We start from the raw sequence: 19,623 nt of genomic DNA, 5'->3' as shown, positions 1-19,623 counted from the left end.
CACCAATTTCCAGAAAAATGTTCTCACTTCTAGAAATGTTCGCCTATTCAAAAAAATGTTTTAAAAATGTTCATAATTTTTAATTTCCTTTTCGAAAATAGTGTAACATTTCCATGAAAACAAAAAATATTCATGATTTTAGAAAATGATCGGAATCTGTAAAAATGTTCAAGAATTTAAAAATATTTGTGATTTCAGTTATGTTCATGATTTTTAAAACTTGTTCATGATTTCACGAAAATGAGAGTGATAGTGTATCTTGGTGATGCAGCAAAATGTGTTTACGGCCATTGAAGATTATGATTTTTTTTTCCGTTGCAACCACACGGACCATTTTGCTATAATATACAGCTTGGTTAAAAATTGGAGGTATTTTCTAGAATATGAGAGGCTTTGGAGGGATATTAAACAAAGATTTCTCAAGGAGTTAATAATGGTAAAAAAAAGTGTTGATTTCCTGGGGTTGCAAGAGACAATGAAACAAAAATATGTCTATATTTGACCTGCAAAATATATGTGCAAGCATAGATTTTCACTACCACCACACACACTCTAGGGGGGAAGTCTGGGGGCCTCTTGCCTGGAGTTAATTATACTACCTTAGATGTAATATCTCCGAAAGATAAAGAGTCTTCTGTCAAAATGTCACTGCATGATGCTAAAAATAAATTCATATGAGATTTGGGTTTTCGTAAATGGAGATGCACAACCTCATAAGAAAGCTAGATTTCTAGCAGAGAGCTCAACTAGATAGAAATAGGCAAAAGACGAACTTAAATGGAAACAAATAGAAAAAACTACAGAACTTCTTGAGGGAGAAGGTAATACTAAATACCTACATGCTAAAGCTAATGGAAGAAGGTACTACACAATACCTACATGTTAAAGCTAATGTGGCAACATACTCTAGTTTTTGAACACAAAAAAGAGTTCTCCTTAATACGGTTTTCTTGTCTCTCTTCGCATTTTGGCCTGTTTTTTAAAAGATTTTTTTAAGAGTCGAGAAATTAAAAAGTTCACAATATTTGTGAAACTTTGTGACTATTAGTTTTCCACAATATTAAAAAAGTTCACAATATTTGTGAAACTTTGTGATTATTAGTTTTCCACAATATTAAATAAGTTGACAATATTGTTTTGAATTTTTGAACATTTTTCAAAAGGAACATTTTTTGTTAAAATTTGTAACATTGAAAATTTCACACTCATTGTTCTGCAATACTGTTAATATTTCATTGAAAAAATAAAACATAAAAGTAAAAAATAAAAAAGGAATGGTAAAAAAGTCAACATATAAATATATAAAAAGAGCATATGGAAGCCTTCTAGAAGGATTCTAAAACAATGAAAACCATAATTAGCTAATTGGACCGGCCTTGAAGCTGTTTATCGTTGTTATGACATGCAACAAGGAGCTCATGGTACGGCTGAGCTCGTCAGGGCTATATATCTCCGGTACTGGTTACTAATAGGAATCGCCTATGGGCGACAGTAGCAGGCCGTTCCACTTTGCGGCATGGGTGCTGCGCGCGTAGGTTTGCTCGGTCCATTTTTTTTCCTTTTCGACGTTTCTCTTTTCTTTCACAGGTTTTTTCTTTTTCTTCTTATTTTATGCCTTGGTTTTTATTTCCTTTTTTTCTTTTTTTATATATTTTCTTTTCTTTGTTTGTTCTGGGTTTATCCGGTATTTCTGGTTTCTTCGCTTTTATATTTATGTATGTTGTCGTATTTCATTGGTTTTGTTTTTTCAATACATGTCTAATTTCTTTTCATACATGTTGTATATTTTTGTATATATTTAAAACATTTATTTTATAAGTGTTTATCATTTTTGAAATACATGTTTAACATTTAAAAAAACATGTTTTGAATTTGTTTCCAAATACATGGTAAACCGTTTTTCAAATACATGTTGAAACATTTTATGAATGATAAAACACATTTTTTTGCAGTTTTTAGTACATTTTTCAATCTTTGAAATTTCAAGAACACATATCTGAAACCTGCGAAGATTTTTTAAATGCGACTTACATTTTTTCAATGTATGAAACATTTTTATTGAATTGCATGAACATTATTTATATATTTGTAGAAATCTATTTTTAAATATCACGTACATTAATTTTGAAATGTGTGACATTTTATATTTGTCACAGTTTTCGTATATATGATGGACATATTTCGTACATTTGTGCAACATTTTTCATACATATGATTTAAAATTTCCTTATTCATGATTATTATTTTTGCATTTTATATTCGCATTTATACTTTTTTTATATGACAATGATATTTTTCTATACCCAATTAGAAAATTGCAACTGCAGAAATAATTTTATTTTTCAAAATTTTATGTAAGGTGTTTTTATTACATATATATACTTAAAATATTTCGAAATATAAACATTAGTAAAAAACAGAGTGAAAAACGACAAAATGGGCAAGATGTCATCATGACATCAGGACGGCGCTGCAGCTGATAACTGGGATGTCCAGTTCCATCTCCATGCAGCGAGCCTTTCCTAGGCGCCGCAGCGGGTCAATAATGTAGTGTCCCTCACCTTAGTCTACCCCTTTTTTCTCTGTGTTTTTCTTGGTTTTTATGTTTTTCTTTGTTTTGTAAGTGTTGTTTTTTGTTTTTCTGTGTTTCTCTGATTTTTCCTTCTTCTTTTTTTTCAACAAATGTATTTTTTTTAACATACATTGTACATTTTATTATACACGTGGACCAATTTTCATACCTTGAACATTTTTCAGTTACTTATTTTGGAAAAATTCGAATACATGTGAAACATTTTCCAAATACAAGCCGAACATTTTCTAATGGCACGAAATATGTTTTTTAACTATGCAAACATTTTTTTACATTGTATAATGCTTTCAAAAACATTACGAACATGTTTTTAGACAAGTCTGAATATTTTCTATTTTAAATTTAATGTCAATTTTTTATATGGTACTTATCATTTTTATACTATGCAAACATTGTATTAAAATTTCACGTATATTTTTTTTTGCAAAACGTGAACATTTTCGTGAAATGTCACGAACACTTTCTTGTTGATACGAAATATATATTTTGATTACGCAAAAGAAAATTAAAGTGGATAAGTTTTTTTTAAATGTCATGAACCTTCCCTGAACCGGGTTTTTCGGTTTTTTCTGTTTCTTTTTTCTTTTTCTTTTACTGTTTTATTTTCGTTTTTTCTTTACATATATGTTTTCATTTTTACTATTTTTTCCAATTTCCGAAATCTATTAATTTGTGATTTATTTTCTAAGTCGTTAATTTTTTTTGGAATGATGAACATTTTTTCAAAACCGTGGTTTTATTTTTACTAATTCGTGTACATTCTTCATAATCATGAACATTTTTTTGTAACTGTGAACACTTCTTATAACTCATGAACATTGTTTCGAAATTGTGAACATTTTCTTAAATTTTTGAACATTTTTTAGAAATTTGTGAACATTCTCTTAAGTCGTGAACATGTTTTTGAATTCATGACCAGCTTTCGAAATAATGAACATTTTAAAATTATAGGCTAAATTATCAAAATTTTGTACATTTTTTCCAAATTTGTGAACATCTTTTGAATTAGTGAACATTTTTTTTTGAATCATGTACTTTTTTTTTCAAATTCGCGAATATTTTTCGAATTAGCGAACATTTTTTTGAATCGTGAACATTTCTTTTCAAATTTGTAAAGTTTTTTCGAATTAGCGAACATTTTCTTGAATCGTGAACATTTTTTTCAAATTGACGAACATTTTTCGAATTAGCGAACATTTTTTTGAATCGTGAACATTTTTCTCAAATTCGTGAATATTTTTCAAATTAGCAAACTTTATTGAATCGTGAACATTTTTTTTCAAAATTCACGAACATTTTTTAAATTAGTGAACATTTATGTCAAATTCGTGAAATAATTTGAAATTAGCAAGCATATTTTTGAATCATGAACATTTGTTTTCAAATCCACAAACCTTTTTTGAATTAACGAACATTTTTTTGAATCATATTTTTTTCAAAATCATGAACAATTTTTGAGTTTGTGGACATCTTTTACAAATTCGTGAACGGTTTTTGAATTCCTGAGCATTTTTCTCTAATCATGAATACGTTTTGAAATCGTGATTGTTTTATTAAAATTAGCAACTTTTTCTGAAATTTTAGAACTTTTTGATATCCCGAATTATTGAAAAAAAGGAAAAAACAAAAAAAATAAGGCGACGTCCCGGCCCGCACATGGGCCGGCCCAGCAGTGCGCAAAGGGGGAGCGGGGGGTGCGCTTTTTCTGCAGCGTGTAGGTCGCCATATAGGCGCTCCCGTGTGATCCTTGGGGCCACATATTGGAATGGCATTAAAGTAAGTACTTGGGCCCTAGCTACCGAAGAGGGAAAGGAGGCCTAAACTCGGAGTTCGATTTTTTTATTCTCGGCTCCACGATGGCCGCATTCTTGCAAAGTAAGTAAAACAACTTTTTATGTTTTAAAATTCTGAAAAACATGTACCTAGGGATATTTATTGCGCGTTTGTAAATCTGCATAATGAAATTTCGTGATGCGAGATAAAAAAATAACGCATTTTAGGCCACATAGAATTGTATTTCATCATGAAACTTTACAAAAAAGTAGTATACATTCCAATGTGGGCGTGCATTTGTTTGATTTTTTTGAAATTTGAAACTGATATGTGATTTTTTTTAACAAGAAGATCAGGTTCCATGGAGGCCGACCTCCATTAGCAATTTCGGCTTAACTTGTCACCCAAAAGTCTGTCTCCGTCTCTCTGACTGACTCCAATAAAAAGAGTTGGAGGAAAGTAAACTGCGCTGATTCTAACGAAAGCCCACCTCAATTTCTCCCTAGGCCCTCAACCTCATACGTTAGAGCAACTCCAACGCGTCGACCCAAACGTACAGCGATTTTGTCCGCCTTTTGTCCGTTTGGGTTGGCCGTCCGCTCAGCGTCCGCCCTGTTTATGATTTGGGTCGGCAGTGCGCCCAACGCACCGACCCATTTTTGCCTTCCCCTGGACCAGGTGGCATAGCGGCATCCATTTTTGTATCTTGAGGCAAACTGTCGAACAGCTTGCGGACGTCAACGAAGAAGCTGGCCGCCGATGAGACGCGCGCCTCCCCTGGACCAGGTGGCTGGCCTAGCGGCGTCAGGACAGCGGGCAGTGTCGGACGAAGGAGCTGGCCCGGGCGGGGAGGCAACTTCCTGCTCGCGGCGACGTCAGTGTGGGGGAGGATGGGAAGCTGCGTTGGCCCGGCGGCGAGGCGGTGGTGACGGCGACGTGGAAGGTGGTGGCGTTGGGGAAGGGGGGAGAAGGTGTGTCGGCACGGGCTACTCGCGGAGTCTCTGGAAAATGGGCGGCAACAGCGATGGGGCGGTGGCGGGCGAGGGTTCGCTGTCGATATGGGTGAAAAAGGAATACCAATGTGCGACCAACTAACGGATCAGGGGAAGGAGTAAGCGCGCGTTGCGCGCGTCCGCACCGACGTGAATCAGGCTCAAAATTGGGCCGGGAATGGGTCGGCAGACGGAAGAAAAGCGAACGCGCATCCGTTGGGGTCGGTGCGTTAGGCCAACTTTTCTATCCGCGCCGACCCAAACCGACGAGCGGATGAAATGAGTCGATGCGTTGAAGTTGCTCTTAAGGGTAACTCCATCGGCAATCACCAAATGGACATCATCAAATACCCGCGGACAACCTTGTCCAGTGACGAGAAAGGAGAGAGAAGGGAGGAGATAGAAAAATGGGTTTGTGGTGGGGTGTGAGGCTGAGTTGGCCTTGTCCGTAGGCGTTCGCACCCCTCAAATCTCTCCTAGCTTGGGGACTGTTTTATAGGGTTCAGATGCTCCAGGCAGTCTGCAGACATTGGTCCAAGCATATGAGAAAGGGTTTGTCTAGAAATCAGTCGATTGAGACTTCGCGAAGTCTCAGTTGCTCATGTCAGCATGTGTCAGCCATGCGTAGCATAGGCCAGGTTTTTCCAGGTTTCTGTTTTCTACTGTCTTTTGGGCTGGGCTTCATCCTAGTCAGGTATTTTTGCCTCGTCTCTTGCTCTTGTCCGTGATGGGCTGTTTTGTTTTTGCTTGTAGGTATGTGTGCAGTCTTTTCTATTTTCTGTTGTCCATTGGTTCCTTTTTTATTGTTTGTAGTTGGGACTGTCAGTGTTCGTGTCAACACACGGTGTGCACTTTTCTTCGACAAAAAAAAGCCGATGTGCACTAGAATGTGTCTCTTGAAACATAACACATAACACAAAAATGTAATAATATGGTATTACTTTGAGCACATAATATTTTTAGAAAAGAAATATAAAGAGAACACTGGTTGAATTGAATGAGCTTCCTGGTGCATGTGGTAAAAAAGGTAAACAAAAGGGGAACGGGTAGTAGAAAATTAAAGCTCACCCTTCGATCAACAAAAAATATATTTTATGGAACAAGAGTTAAATTGCATATAACTAGTTATTGGACCATTTACTTCTTTCTAGTACACATCACTAGTTGTAGGTGAACTATAGGGAAAATAAAAAATATTTTTAAATAAAAAAATTAAGTTACACGCGGATAACACATATGTAATTGTGCATGATCGACGGACACGGAACTACATGCAATCAAACATTTGTGCAAGCATATTGCAATATTTTAAGAAAAGAAATTAAATCGCACACAAATAGCAAGCATACAATTACGTGTGGTCGACGGACATGCAACTGCACGCGACTGTCGTGTTACAAGACATGCAGTTGCGGGCGGGTGCGACACTTGCAGTTGCATTCCTAGTGTCGGACATGCAATTGGCCCGCCCCCTCTCCCGCCGCCCTCTCCGACAAAACAAAGGTCCAATTGCAACCATGTTGGGGGGACATGCAATTGCGGTTGGGTGCGGCGCTTGCAGTTGCAGGGATGTTGTCGGGCTTGCAACTAGCCCGCCCCCTCCGACAAAACAAAAAAGTCCAGTTGCGGTCGGGTTACAAGACATGCAGTTGCGGTCGGGTGCGACACTAGCAGTTGCGGGGTTGTTCTCGGGCTTGCAACTGGCCCGCCCCCTCCGACAGAACAAACAAGTCCAATTGCGGTCGGGTTACAAGACATAGTTGCGGTCGGGTGCGACATTTGTAGTTGCATTCCTAATGTCGGACATGCAACTAGCCCGCCCCCTCCGACAAAACAAAAAAGTCTAGTTGCGGTCAGGTTAATTACAAGACATGCAGTTGCGGTCGGGTGTGACATTTGCAATTGCATTCCTAGTGTCAGACATGCAACTGGCCCACCCCCTCCGACAAAACAAAGGTCCAATTGCAAACATGTTGGGGGGCATGCAGTTGTGGTCGAGTGCGGCGCTTTCAGTTGCAGGGATGTTCTCGGGCTTGCAACTGCCCCCCCCCCCCTACCGGTGCCCCCACCGACAGAACAAAAAAGTCCAGTTGCAATTGGGCTAGAAGACATGCAGTTGCGGTCGGGTGTGACACTTGCAGTTGCATTCCTAGTGTCGGTTATGCAACTGGCCTGCCCCTCTCTCGTTGCCCCCTTCGACATAACAAAAGTCAAGTTGCAACCTTGTTAGGGGACATGCACTTGCGGTCGGGTGCGGCACTTGTAGTTGCGGGGATGTTGTCGGGCTTGCAACTGGCCCGCCCCCTCTACAGGCGCCCCCTCCGACAGAAAAAAACTTTCAATTGCGATCGGGCTAGAAGACATGGAGTTACGGTCGAGTGCGACACTTGCAGTTGCATTCCTAGTGTCGAATATGCAACTGGCCCTACTGGTCTCTACTCAACCCACAAACAAAGTTAAAAAAACTCAAACCAGAAACAAAGTCTAGTTGGCCGGTGACTAATATTTTTGGAAAGGAAAAAAGATAAGTTACACGCCAACGACATACATACAATTGTGTGTGGCCGATGTGCATGAAATTGTGTGTGCTTGACGGGTGTGTCAGAGATAATATTTTGTGGAAAGAAAAAAATGTTGCATACGGACACTGACAATAAAACATGGCATGTGATTCAATGTACAATATTTTTTTAAAATAATAATAGCAAATGAAAATAATAAATAAATAAATAACAAAAAGAAAATGGGAACAAACCAAAGCGAACAGCCTATTAATTGCTCATGTCCCCAGGTAACACGGGCATTAACAAAAAATTCAGCCTAGAAGAAAGCCCAAAAAACAGACAAAGGAAAAGCCACACCACCACTTACGGCCAGCCCATGGGGCATCTCTGTCTAACAGAAAGAATAGAAGAGAAGGCAAGAAAAGAAGAAAGAAAGAATGCAATGGGCCGAGGGCACAACTAAAACAAGCCGATACAGCATAAGGAAACAGCGATCTTGAATCTTAAACAGATCACGACGGGAGGTCAAATACATCGACTGAGACTTTTTTAAAAATCAGTCGACTGATTTTTAGCCCAACCGTATGAGGAAACATTTGGTGATCCATGTTGGAGAAGCCCTAGATCCGTAGGAAATCTTCCCTAGGTGTAGGTGTAGTAGCGTTACTCGACGTTTCGGGCTATGTACACTTAGGCCGAAGCTGGCACGCCCCCTACGTCCCCTCCCTCTTCCTTATCCTTAATCCAAATCAGAAACTGTTTCTGAAATACTCCTCCTATAATAGTTTCCTCACGCCCTCAGTTCCTCACCTACTCACCTATCGATCGATTCTGCCGTAGCAGAACCAGACACGTCACTACGACCCTGTTGTAGCTATACAACTCTGCTCCCGCCCTACGATCCTGGAACAGGGAGCCACGGGGAGATCCATGGTTTCCAGTCCTCCACCTACGAACTGCAGCCACAGTCGTCGTCCCTCGAACTGCAGCAGCACAGTCGTCAGCAGTCGCCGCCTGTAGTCTGTAGCCAGTGGATCTCGCGCCGTCCTGCACTGTCTCGGCGGAGGACAAAGCGGCAGATCGCGGCGGTCACGTCAATCCGTATCACCGCCGCCCGCGAGATGGCTGGCTGGACCGCACGGATCATATCGAACACCCCGGAAGCAAGCATCTAGCTACCGGTAAAGATGAAAGCAACCTACCGGCGGGTGGTTGGGAGGGCCGCCGTCGCCTTGGCGTCGTCTCGCGGCCCGCGTCGTGTGGCGGCGGCGTGGCGCGGCGCCTCATCGATCTCTTGAGTGCTTCACCTGACCGAACCGGTAGGGACCGAGGACCAGTGGGCGCACGGACACGGGGACGGGGTAGCCACCAAGGATCTGATGCCAATTCCACACCGCCGGATACGATTCGTATGGATAGAGCCCCACCCCTCGTGCGCCGCTGCTAATCATTTGGACCAGCTTTGTTCCATCGGCCTGGTCATTGTTTTTCTTCGTCGCCCATTCTTTTGGCTTTCTCTCGTGCCAAGCAACTAGGCAAAAGATGAAAAGAGCGTTCGCAAAGGAACGATGCGCTGCTCGTGTTTTTGTTTTCTTTCAAAAATTATTAGATATATTATGAAAGTTCATCGAAAGTACAAATCATCTCAAACATTCAAGGTGCTTTGGGGCCTATGACAACTGTGTAGTATGTCACTCTAGCGTTCTCCAGCATATCGTTCTATCTCCCCAGCTTGACTCTGTGAGATGGTGATGGACAACTACTGAAAGCTACACTGTCAATTTATGTTATCAAACCCTGTTTATCGAATCAAACTCCATGCCCCACTGGAGACTTACCTGGATGAAACGGGCACCCGTAAGGATTTATTTTTCGTGTGGCTAACTATTCAAGGTCGCTGCATGTCTGGCGAGGCATGGCCTGCCCCACGATGACACCCACGCGCTCTGTGACCAGGTGATGAAGACCACTAACCACCTTCTTCTACACTACCTTTTCTCCAAGGTTATCTAGCTAGCATGAAATTCTTGCTTGGTGTCATGCTCCCACTGCCCTGTCCGACGCTGATGACTCCTTCCTAAGTTGGTGGGCGTCCTCTACTACCAATGCACCAACTGCCATGCACAAGGACATAGCCTCCCTCCTGCTGCTCACTGCATGGTCCATCTGGCGGCATCAAAATTTCTGCATCTCCGACAACGCCCGCCCCTCCACCGCAAACTCGTTACAAACTTCAAAGGTGAAGCTAGCTCCTGGGCGAAGGGCCTTGCTAGCTTATTACCAACATGATGTATTAGTGCCCGAGGCTGAGCAACCCCTTTCTTTTCTGCTCATGTAACCTCTCGCTACGCCCTTCGGTGTGTACGTCGCGAGGTGTTACCCTTGTAACCTAACTCTATTTTGTTCTCCCCTACCTATCAATTTAATGATACACAGTTTGTGCATTCATGAAAAAAGCATAATAAAATTACATCAAGATTCCGAAACCACCGAACGACCACAACTGCTGCCAGAACGAGCCGCCGATGCGCCGCTGTCCTACCAGAGGCGGCGTGACCTTGTTGATAACAGCCCGGAAGTCTTGGTACACGTGCCCCTAAGGACTAGAGCTCTGGAGCATGTAGTCGTAGCTGTCGAACCCTTGCATAGATCTGAATCACACGACACCAAATCTCGCCACATCATGAGAAACTCTAACCCCAACGCTTCAAGGAGACGGCCGGAATCTACGCCGGAGCTCCATCGTCTCAGTCTAGATGAACGAACTTGAGGAGGATTGAAGCATGGAAGACAAACACGAAGAAGAAGCGTCACCATCCGCCCAAGCGCCGCACCTGCGAGGACTAAAAAAACCTAACCTAAACTACTAACTGGAGCGAAGGCACCGAGATTCCCCTTCCCGCCACCGGCCGCCAGAGCGGCAGGCAAAGGGAGGCGAATCCACGGACTCGCCAATGAACTCTGTACGGGAGAGTATGCCCTGACCTCCTAGTGTTGGGGAGAAAAATTGTTGCTCGTGTTTGTTCCAAATTGTTTACACTCTCTCATAATAATAAAAGTTTCATTTGAAAGATTAGGAGCATCTACGGCCGGACTTTGCAAATCCGACCCCTCAAACGCCCCCGGACGCGCCCGGGCGCGTCCATGGACACTGACCGAGCACTCCCTAAATCCGTGCCTCCACACCCATGTATCTCATATCCGGTTCCCTATATTCGTACAAATTCATGCAAACGTAGTACACAGATCACAGAACGATCAAAATCGACAGGAAACGGACATATAAACCGATAACAAACGGGCATAATCACATAAACATCACCAAACAGGCATAGTTCACACAGTTCAACGATCCAGCACACTCTAACTACATACTAGAACTAGATTATATAAAATGAGAGGGCGAGCTTCACCACTTCCTCACCGGACCTTTACCCTTCCGATCGACAGCGCTGCTGTAGGCGTCCGCAGTAGAAGGTGGGTCGACGATGGAGCCGTTGGAGTCGGACCTGTCGGAGGAGGAGGAGGAGATGACGATGTAGCCCTGCAAGCGCCGGACAATGCGGTCTTGCTTGCGCTTGAGCTTGGCCACCCTCGCCGCCTCCGTCGCTGCTGCCGCTGCCTCCCGCTCGGATTGCTCAATGCCGAGCCGGAGCTGCTTGGCGTTGATCCTCCGGAGTCGCCGAGCGTCCGCCTCTGCCGTGGTAAGTGAGCTACGGCACACCCACTGGAGGAGACATTCCTCGTCGGGCACCGGCATTACGCGGAGGCGGCGGACGAACTGCGTAGCCGCCTCGAACCCGCCCCACATCTCTCCTTCCTCTCCTGGCGGGCGGTGCGTGCCTCCGATTCTGGATTCCGCATCCGTGGCGCCGGCGGAGTGGGCACTAGAATCCACCACTGCTCCGGCGGAGTGGGCACTAGAACCCACTCATCATCGGAGCTGTCGGCGGAGTGGCTGCCGGTGCTTGACATGCTCGCCATCGCTAGGGATTGGATGGATTGGGAAAAGGGGATCATCAGGGAGCGGAGCGGAGCGGAGTGAAGTGAGCTAGGGTTTCTTCGAAGGGGGGTTTTGTGGGGTCGGGGTGGGCCAGCGGTGGCCCGGGTTGACGTGGCGGACGCGCCCGGGCCGCCTCATATCCGTCCTTGGGCTGGATATGAGGGGTGCCGGTCAACCCGGGCGTTTGTCCGCGGTTTGAGAGGTCCGGTTGGATCAATTTTTTTTTACCGGTCAGTGATCGGACGGCCCGCCCGGGTGATTGAGACGGGTATGAGAGGCCCGACTGTAGATGCTCTAAAATCCCTCCTAACATTCGTGTTTTCTCGTGGCTAATTTATAGCAATTAGAGATAATGTGTGTAAAAGACGCCATGTGGTTGATCCTTCATGTGTCTTGGCAATGAAGTGGGAAGTATCAAGCACCTGTTTTTCCTTTTTGTGTTGTGGCAGTTAATACATGGAAATATGTTGCTGATATTCTTGATATCCCTGCACCTTGCTCATTTGAGGATTTGTATGTTTTATGAAAGAAAGGGAAAATGTTTATGTTATTCATATGGTCACTTATGCTACTTTGTGGGGCTTATGGTTGATGCGCAATGAATTTGTCTTCCAGGGGCGATCTTGGCAAAGTCTGAAGTGTGTCCTGTGTTCTGTGGGAGTTTTGGTGCGGCAGTGTAAGGTGCTTTGTGCAGACGCTCAAGTCACCCCGCTCCTTAGATGGTTCCGCCTGCTTGATCATCAGCGAGGGGAGCTTCTCAGGATAGCGTGGGGTTTATCTGCTAGTGGGTGTTTCATCAGGATGTTGGTGAGGTTGTACTTAGTTGTTTCTTTTATTTCTAGCTTCCCATTGAGCGTTTGGTTTGAATTGATCTCAAACTAAGTTCTAAGGGCATGTACAATGCATTGTCCCAGGGTGACGCGGATATCAGGTAAAGTTCTCAAATTAAGTTCGAATAGGGAAGCGGGATCCTCTTCACGAGGCGGGTGCTTAATGAGAAAAAATGTAGTCCGGTGTCAAAAGTTGAAAAGATTGAAGTAAAAAGTAGAGACGCATGTGTAGAGTCTTTATTTTCTAAGTATTTCTTAATGAGGCCCACTAGTGATAGCTTGCATTCAGTGGCGGATCCAGAACCCAGGCCGGGGGGCTGGGCCTGGGGCGTGATGATAAATTCCTTCGTTTACTGTAGCAGATTACACACTTTAGCGACACTGTAGTGGTACTGTTGCAGCCTGGGGCCCTGGGCTTGGCCCAATCCTGGGTTCGCCCATACTTGCATTGGGAAGAAAAAATAAATATAAATACCTCAAACTACTTTTTATCACAGGGCATCTGTATTCATATGTCACTATTGTATATGCCCTAATTGCCATTGCAGCCACTACTGCTTGTGGCCGAGAGCTGTACAAATGACGTATGATCTGGTTGTTTGCCTCTGCTTTATTAAAATTGGGGCAGGAACCCCTTTGGTTAAAAATGTGAATCCCAGTCAAGTGATAGGCCATTGTCGAAAGAAAGAAAAGCTGAAAAACAAGATTTGCATGAACCACAGTGTAGATCTTATAAATATAGCATTGACTTAACTAGTCTCAGTCGATTGAGATTTAGCAACACCGTAAAAAAGAACTTTTTTTACCCCTACTGCGAAGACGGCCAAAAGAACACTATAAATTTCGTGCTTCCGTAGGGAAAAGAAGAAGGTGCTGTAAATCTGCTTTTGGTCATGGTGAGTTTTTCTTTTTTTTTGAGGAAGGGTCGTGGTGAGTTGGTGGCTGCCAGGTGCGTGCGCAATGCATGCACGACCAGCCGACTCAGGTGTAGTGATTGACACGGCACTGTTCACCGTCAGCAGGTCACTACGGCCTGCCTGGGTAGTCCAAACGAAACATCTTGTCCATGCAGCCAAGTGGAGACGGGCGAGGTGACATAATTTGACGGCCCGCACTGCAACGGCCAGATGATGATACTAGCCCGGTCCCGAAGCTGCAATCCGGGAGACAGACATATATCCGGCCGCGTAGCTGCCACCGCCGATTGGCTCCCGAGTCCTGTCACCCGTGCGTGCGACCTCTCGATGGAAGCTTCGGCCAAGAGCACAGCAGTAAGACCATCTACAGCAGGACTTTGCAAATCCGGATCCTCATACGCCCGTCCGCGGGCACTGACCGGGCACATCTTAAATTAACCACTTTGTATCCGCCTCTTTCATATTTCATTTCCTAAATCCATACAAAGCATGAAAAAAAATTATACATACTACATCTACGTATTACCCTAGCTACTCTTCGTCGTCGGAGATGTCCCTGACGACGGTGCTGGGCGCTGGCAGGACGAGCGGGTAGGAGGGCTCTGGCTCATCCTCCTCCTGCTCGATCTAATCCATGTAGGCGAACATCTCCGCCTCCTCCGCGGCCTCTTGCGCCTCCATCTCCTGCCGGCGACGGCGTCTTGCCTCCGCAGCCGACTCTGACCGGAGGGAATCGAGGATGGCCTGCTGCTCCGTCTGCAGATCTTCGTCGCCAGCGTCCCCCACATCCTACTCCTCCGGCTCATCCCACTCCTCCTCCTCCTCCAACTCCTCCTCCGGATCCACTCCATCCCGAGTTAGCCCCATGGCGATCCGGGCTACGCGCCTAGCCCGGATCTGCTCAAGGGGCTCGAGCCGGCGCTCCGGCGTCAGAAATGACTCGCTCCTCACTCGACGGCATGGGGGCATGGCTGCTAGACAGATGGGTGAAGTGGAAAGTGGCGGCGGCAGCGGACAAGAGAAGGAAAAGCTGGATGGATGATAGGGTTTCGGTGCCGCCGGATGACTTAAATAGCCGGGCAATGCACTACACGGCCCACCGGAGTTGCGCCACACAGCGCCACCGGTCCGACGGAGGAGATGAGCTTCGACCGCCGGGTTTGAGGGCGTTTCTGCGTGGGACTCCTTCGTCAGTCCGACGTGATGGGTGCCCGGGCGTCCCTATATCCGCCCGATACTTGAGCTGGATATGAGGGGTGGCTGTCAGCCCAGACGTTTAAGGCCCGTTTGAGGCGTCCGCTTGAGTCGAAAAAGCGTGATCGGGCGGCCCGTCCAGACGTATGAGACGAGTTTGAGGTGACCGGCTGTAGATGCTCAAACCCGCACTATTCCCGCTTCCATCACCCAGGCGAAGTTGGTACACCATCTACAGTGCCCCCGCTATGTGCGCGTACATGCGTGTTGACTTGGGGCGCGCACGCGGCCAAAGGCCACGGCCGGGACAAAGCTAGGGCAGTTGCACGTATGCGGTGCGGTCCTGCCATGTCGAATGATGCGGGATGATTTGGCAAATATCCGTGAGCAGGACGTACGTGAACGTGAGCGGCGCGGCGATAAGCTGTACCGACCTTTGTCAAGTCTGTGTTCGTTCTCAATGATGTGTTCTTCCTTGCAGGAATAAATCACGGCCAAATTCAGTTGGGTTTCTGATGAGTCGCATGCTCCTTTTAACAGCGGCAAACAGCATCGTTATCTCCAGGCGATACTACCACCCCAAACACGGGGCGGTTGCTCTGCTGCCTCCGCGGGCAATCATGCGTCCCTACTGTTCGGTTCTGTTGTGTTGTGTTCTTATTCAGCGGCCGGCAGCGTTTGCCAGCGGACGGGCAACCGCCGGGGCTTCCAAAACCGGCCTCCGATCGGTCACTCGGCGCCCTGCTCGGCGTGTCGACAAGGCGATGCCATTCCTGGGGCATCATCCCATGTTTCCCGCGGCGCAAAACGAGAAGCTTTCCTTGTGATCCTCCGCTCCATGGACCCCCGCGCGCTCCGAGCTTCACTTGGCTCGAGCATCTGATCCTGCTCGGTTAATTCACTTGGGCAACGGCATTATCTGTATGTATGTACGTACGCTGCGATCATGTTTGATGCCACTCATTTGCTCTGCAGTTCTGCGCTCCTCCTTGTGTGGGTTGAAATTGAAACGCATATGAATCAGGATTGCTCGGTTCTCTTGCTACAGAGTACAGAGAAGATAACCCTTGCCATGCTTGCTAGTATCTCCTACCACAAGGCTAGTTGCTAGCCAGTTGTAGCAACAGTTGGTGAGGACCAACAAGATCCTGCTCTGTGCCGAGCATTCAACACCAGGGGAAAAACAATAATGACTGCAGTCGCCCAGCCTCTCCGCCTTCATGTCATGGCGCCGTATGGATGGAGTACACGATCTCGTACAACAGTAGAAATGGAGGCTCGAGAGAATTTATGTATACGATTATACCGCAAAGGTCCTGCTGAACTCTTCATGAACAGCTACTGCAAGTTTTTTCAGGCTAAGAAAGAAGAGAGGCAGGCTGAATTTACTACAAGAAATCCGTATGTCGCACTCTGTCTCTACGATCACCTACATCTGATTGTCTACAACATCCTGGTCGATCGGACCACTTCAACTTACTAGACACAGTAACTTCTTCTTGAATTAGTTTTCTGCATGCTGCAGACATTCATGCCAGTAACAGTGCAACTTACTTTACTAATAGTGACGGGCTTTCAGCGACGGTTACTATAGTACAGCGTCACTAGTGACAGTTTCCATCTTACTGGCATGAATGCAGCATCACCAGTGACGGTCACCGTCTTACTGGCATGGCATGGCATGGCATGGATACAGTTCACAGTTCACAACAAGTGTAGAGCTCAAGACATTGAGCAGCATCACACCATCATCACGCGACCAAGCATCCAGCAAAGAAGAACCACACCGAGCACGGAAAGAACAAAATTTTCTCTTTTATTTTATTCACTCTACTCTATATGGAGATCACCAATGCATGCATATCAGTGCAGGAGGGTTGCAAATTTCCTTCTATATATGGAAATCTCTTATTAATTTGCTATCATTAACAGGATATAGAGCCAATTAATCTAGTTGATTAATGCCGGAGCAATGGTAAGGATATGATAGGATCCACCATTGCTGCACCGCGGAGCTGCCACGGCCGGCGGGTCTCTTTCACGGCCTGGCGCCGGCGAGGCTCACCCAAATCTGCTCGAAGACGTCGATTATGAGGTCATGGTGCGCCGCGTCGTTGAGGGAGAGGTAGCAGGCCAGGAGGTCCTCCAGGTCTTCCGCGTCCTGGATGCGCTTGGCGCTGATCATCTCCTCCATGGACTCGCGGAAGTCCTGCCGCGGGTCCTCCGACATCTTCACCACCGGGTAGCTGCTCACGATCACCGGCGCCGGCAGCGATGGCGGTGGTGCCGCCCATTTCCGGGACGGCGGGTTCACTTTCCTGCCGGTGGCGGCCAGACGCGGGCTCTTGGAGAGCGTCTTGAGGCGGCGGCGGCCCGACGATGATGCGGAAGAACGCCTCGGCCTGCTGGCGCTGCTCTTGTCGGAGGCAGAGCTCGCTCCCGCGGTCGCGACGGCGAGGTCGGCTTGGCTGCCATCCTGCTCGCTCGGCCCAGGCCGTCTCCTCGCCGGCTTGGTCACGATTGGTCGGAGCCTTCTCCCGGGCGTGTCCTCGTCCCGCAGGTCGATGATGATTTCGTTCTGCGACGCGATCACCTTCACGTTGCGGCCTTCGTCCCCCGGGCCTGTCACCGTTGGCCTCCGGGGCTCACCGCCGTCACTCTTGATGCACATGTCACGACGCCGACCAGAGCTGCCTAGCGAGCCGACCACGGGCTCCTTCCCCCGGGCGTGTCCTCTTTCTTCAGGCGCGTGGTCCACCTTGTGCCGCCTCCTGGAGCTCCTCGTCGGCGATTGCGCTTCCTTGGCCCTGGGCGGCTTCGGAGCCGGCGGCGCCGGGACATCCCTGTCTCTGGAGGAGTAGTAGTACGACGCCCTGCGAGGGAGCGGGGCATGGGGCGACTCCTTCGTCGGCGTGATCGGCGGCTGGATGTCGTTGCTTACCTCCCTGTTCCACCGGGACGACGGCCGCTGCCGCACGGCCTCCACGCTCCACCGAGCCGACGACTCCCAGTTCAGCGGCGGCTGCTGGTAGGACCGAGCCGACGAGGACCGATGATGCACCCCGACGCCGCCGCGTCCGTGGGCGCCCATGTCGCGGAGCTTGTAGAACCAGGCGTTGGGTATCATGTCGGACAGCCGGAACTTGCGGCGGACCATGCGTCCTCGCCGGCGGCCGCCGGTGCCTGCTCTGCTCGCTCTGTACGACAGTACGAGGAGGAGAAGTGGAGCAGGGGAAACTGCTGTGGACCAGGGAGGAAAGGAAATGAAAAATAGTTGAGCACGACCGCGGTGACTTGGAGGGGCCGACGGACCGGCGGGCGATGGTTAAATAGCGGCAGCGTGACGAAGGCGGGCGGGCGGTGGAGCGTGTGACATGAGGCTCCTTTTGTCTCTTCTCTGTGAAGTGTGGGCATCAACATCCCCTGGCTCACTCCACACCTGGCGCCACACTGGATTTATGCATGATAAGTTACTCTTTTTGATACATATTAATTCGTATTAATTGATGCAGCTTGAGTACAACTTTATATACTAACTAAAGTTGTACTGAAGCTGCATCATATTGGAAGAGAGTAGTACACTTACTATTCGTGTATAGGAGAGCTTCTACCGCACGTATGCGTGCGCAACACCCCTTCCCCCTCTCTAGCCCCTCCTCCTCATTGGTCCTTCTCCTCTTCTTCATTCCCGGCTCTCCATCATACACAAGACTTCTATCAAATGGTACCAAGTGGACCTCCCTCCTTTGTTAGCACCTCGCCAAGTTATTGAGTCGATAGCGGGAAGATCCATTGACAGCCAGACTAAATCAGTTGAAACTCGCAAACCAAAATGGTGACTTTCTGTATCCCAAAATCTAACCTAAGTACCGGCGAAAGCCTTACTTTTCTTTTTCAATCAAGCATTCAACTTGCATCACACCATCTTTCAACTCATCAAAATGGGTATTCAAAAGAAAAGGATATGCACCTTGCAGCGGTAGTGAACAATGGTGACATTGGCAACTCGACGGGAATCGATAACCAGGCAATCTAACAACAAACGAAAGTGGGTTGTGAGGACACTAACGTGCGCGTGCACACACACAGACTCCGGGGAGACGAACAAGAAGTGGTAGAAAGAAATGGAAAGACACAATGAGAAATGAGATGATGGATGGAATGAGAATGCGACTTAGTTTCGAGCAAATGGCACCGTTGTGGGAAAGAAAGAGTAAGTATACACAATACTACAACTACATGTTTTTACATGAATTTGTTGCTTCTTAGTTTGGCAACCTTCCTCCATACAAATTAAGGTAAGGGAAAAAATGACTTTGACCAAGGATTTGTATCCTACGAGATGTTTCGTAAGTTTCTGGTGCAATAGGGTCGAGGGAACTTTTCTGCCACACAATTTTGTGCAGAAGTAGAAACCCTAAAGAAATCCGGTTCCATGTCGCCAAGGCCCTCAACAACACAACACTGAGTATAGCTATTCTTAAACTGGCACCCTCAATAAAAGTACCACCATGTCAACTGTGAGTCACAGACTAATCCGACAGTATTTAAAGATGGAGAAAAGTACATTATTGTCTCTCAAGTGTATCACATGTCTACAAATCACCGCTCAATTCCAAACCGCAAATCCCGTGTGTCCCCCTCCCACCCAACTGTCGAAAGCATGTACTTTTCGCCCCTTTGACCAACTGTAAAAGCCATATACTTTTTTCCCTTTGACCATTATGGTGGTTTGGTGATGTTGTGGACAATTCTTTTTCTTAAAACCCGACATGTAGAACTAACTTAACAACCACATCAAGTAAATAAAATCAAAA

At 46.5% G+C, this 19,623-nt stretch overlaps 1 protein-coding gene across 1 annotated transcript; it reads right to left on the bottom strand.

Annotated features, from left to right (window-relative positions):
* Positions 1-16,601: 16,601 nt before the first annotated feature.
* On the bottom strand, positions 16,602-18,160 carry LOC109779986 (uncharacterized). The gene has a single exon (XM_020338587.3). The coding sequence runs from the start codon at positions 17,961-17,963 to the stop codon at positions 16,845-16,847; it is 1,119 nt and encodes a 372-aa protein (XP_020194176.3). The 5' UTR covers positions 17,964-18,160; the 3' UTR covers positions 16,602-16,844.
* Positions 18,161-19,623: the final 1,463 nt, after the last annotated feature.

Source organism: Aegilops tauschii, chromosome 1 (genome assembly GCF_002575655.3).
Source record: "Aegilops tauschii subsp. strangulata cultivar AL8/78 chromosome 1, Aet v6.0, whole genome shotgun sequence".
Lineage (NCBI taxonomy): Eukaryota > Viridiplantae > Streptophyta > Magnoliopsida > Poales > Poaceae > Aegilops > Aegilops tauschii.
The sequence above is the reverse complement of the archived record's forward strand: the minus strand, read 5'-3'. Positions and strand labels throughout refer to the sequence as shown.

Coding starts and splice junctions, on each gene's coding strand:
- LOC109779986 (XM_020338587.3), bottom strand. CDS start 17,963: ATGGTCCGCCGCAAGTTCCGGCTGTCCGACATGATACCCAACGCCTGG.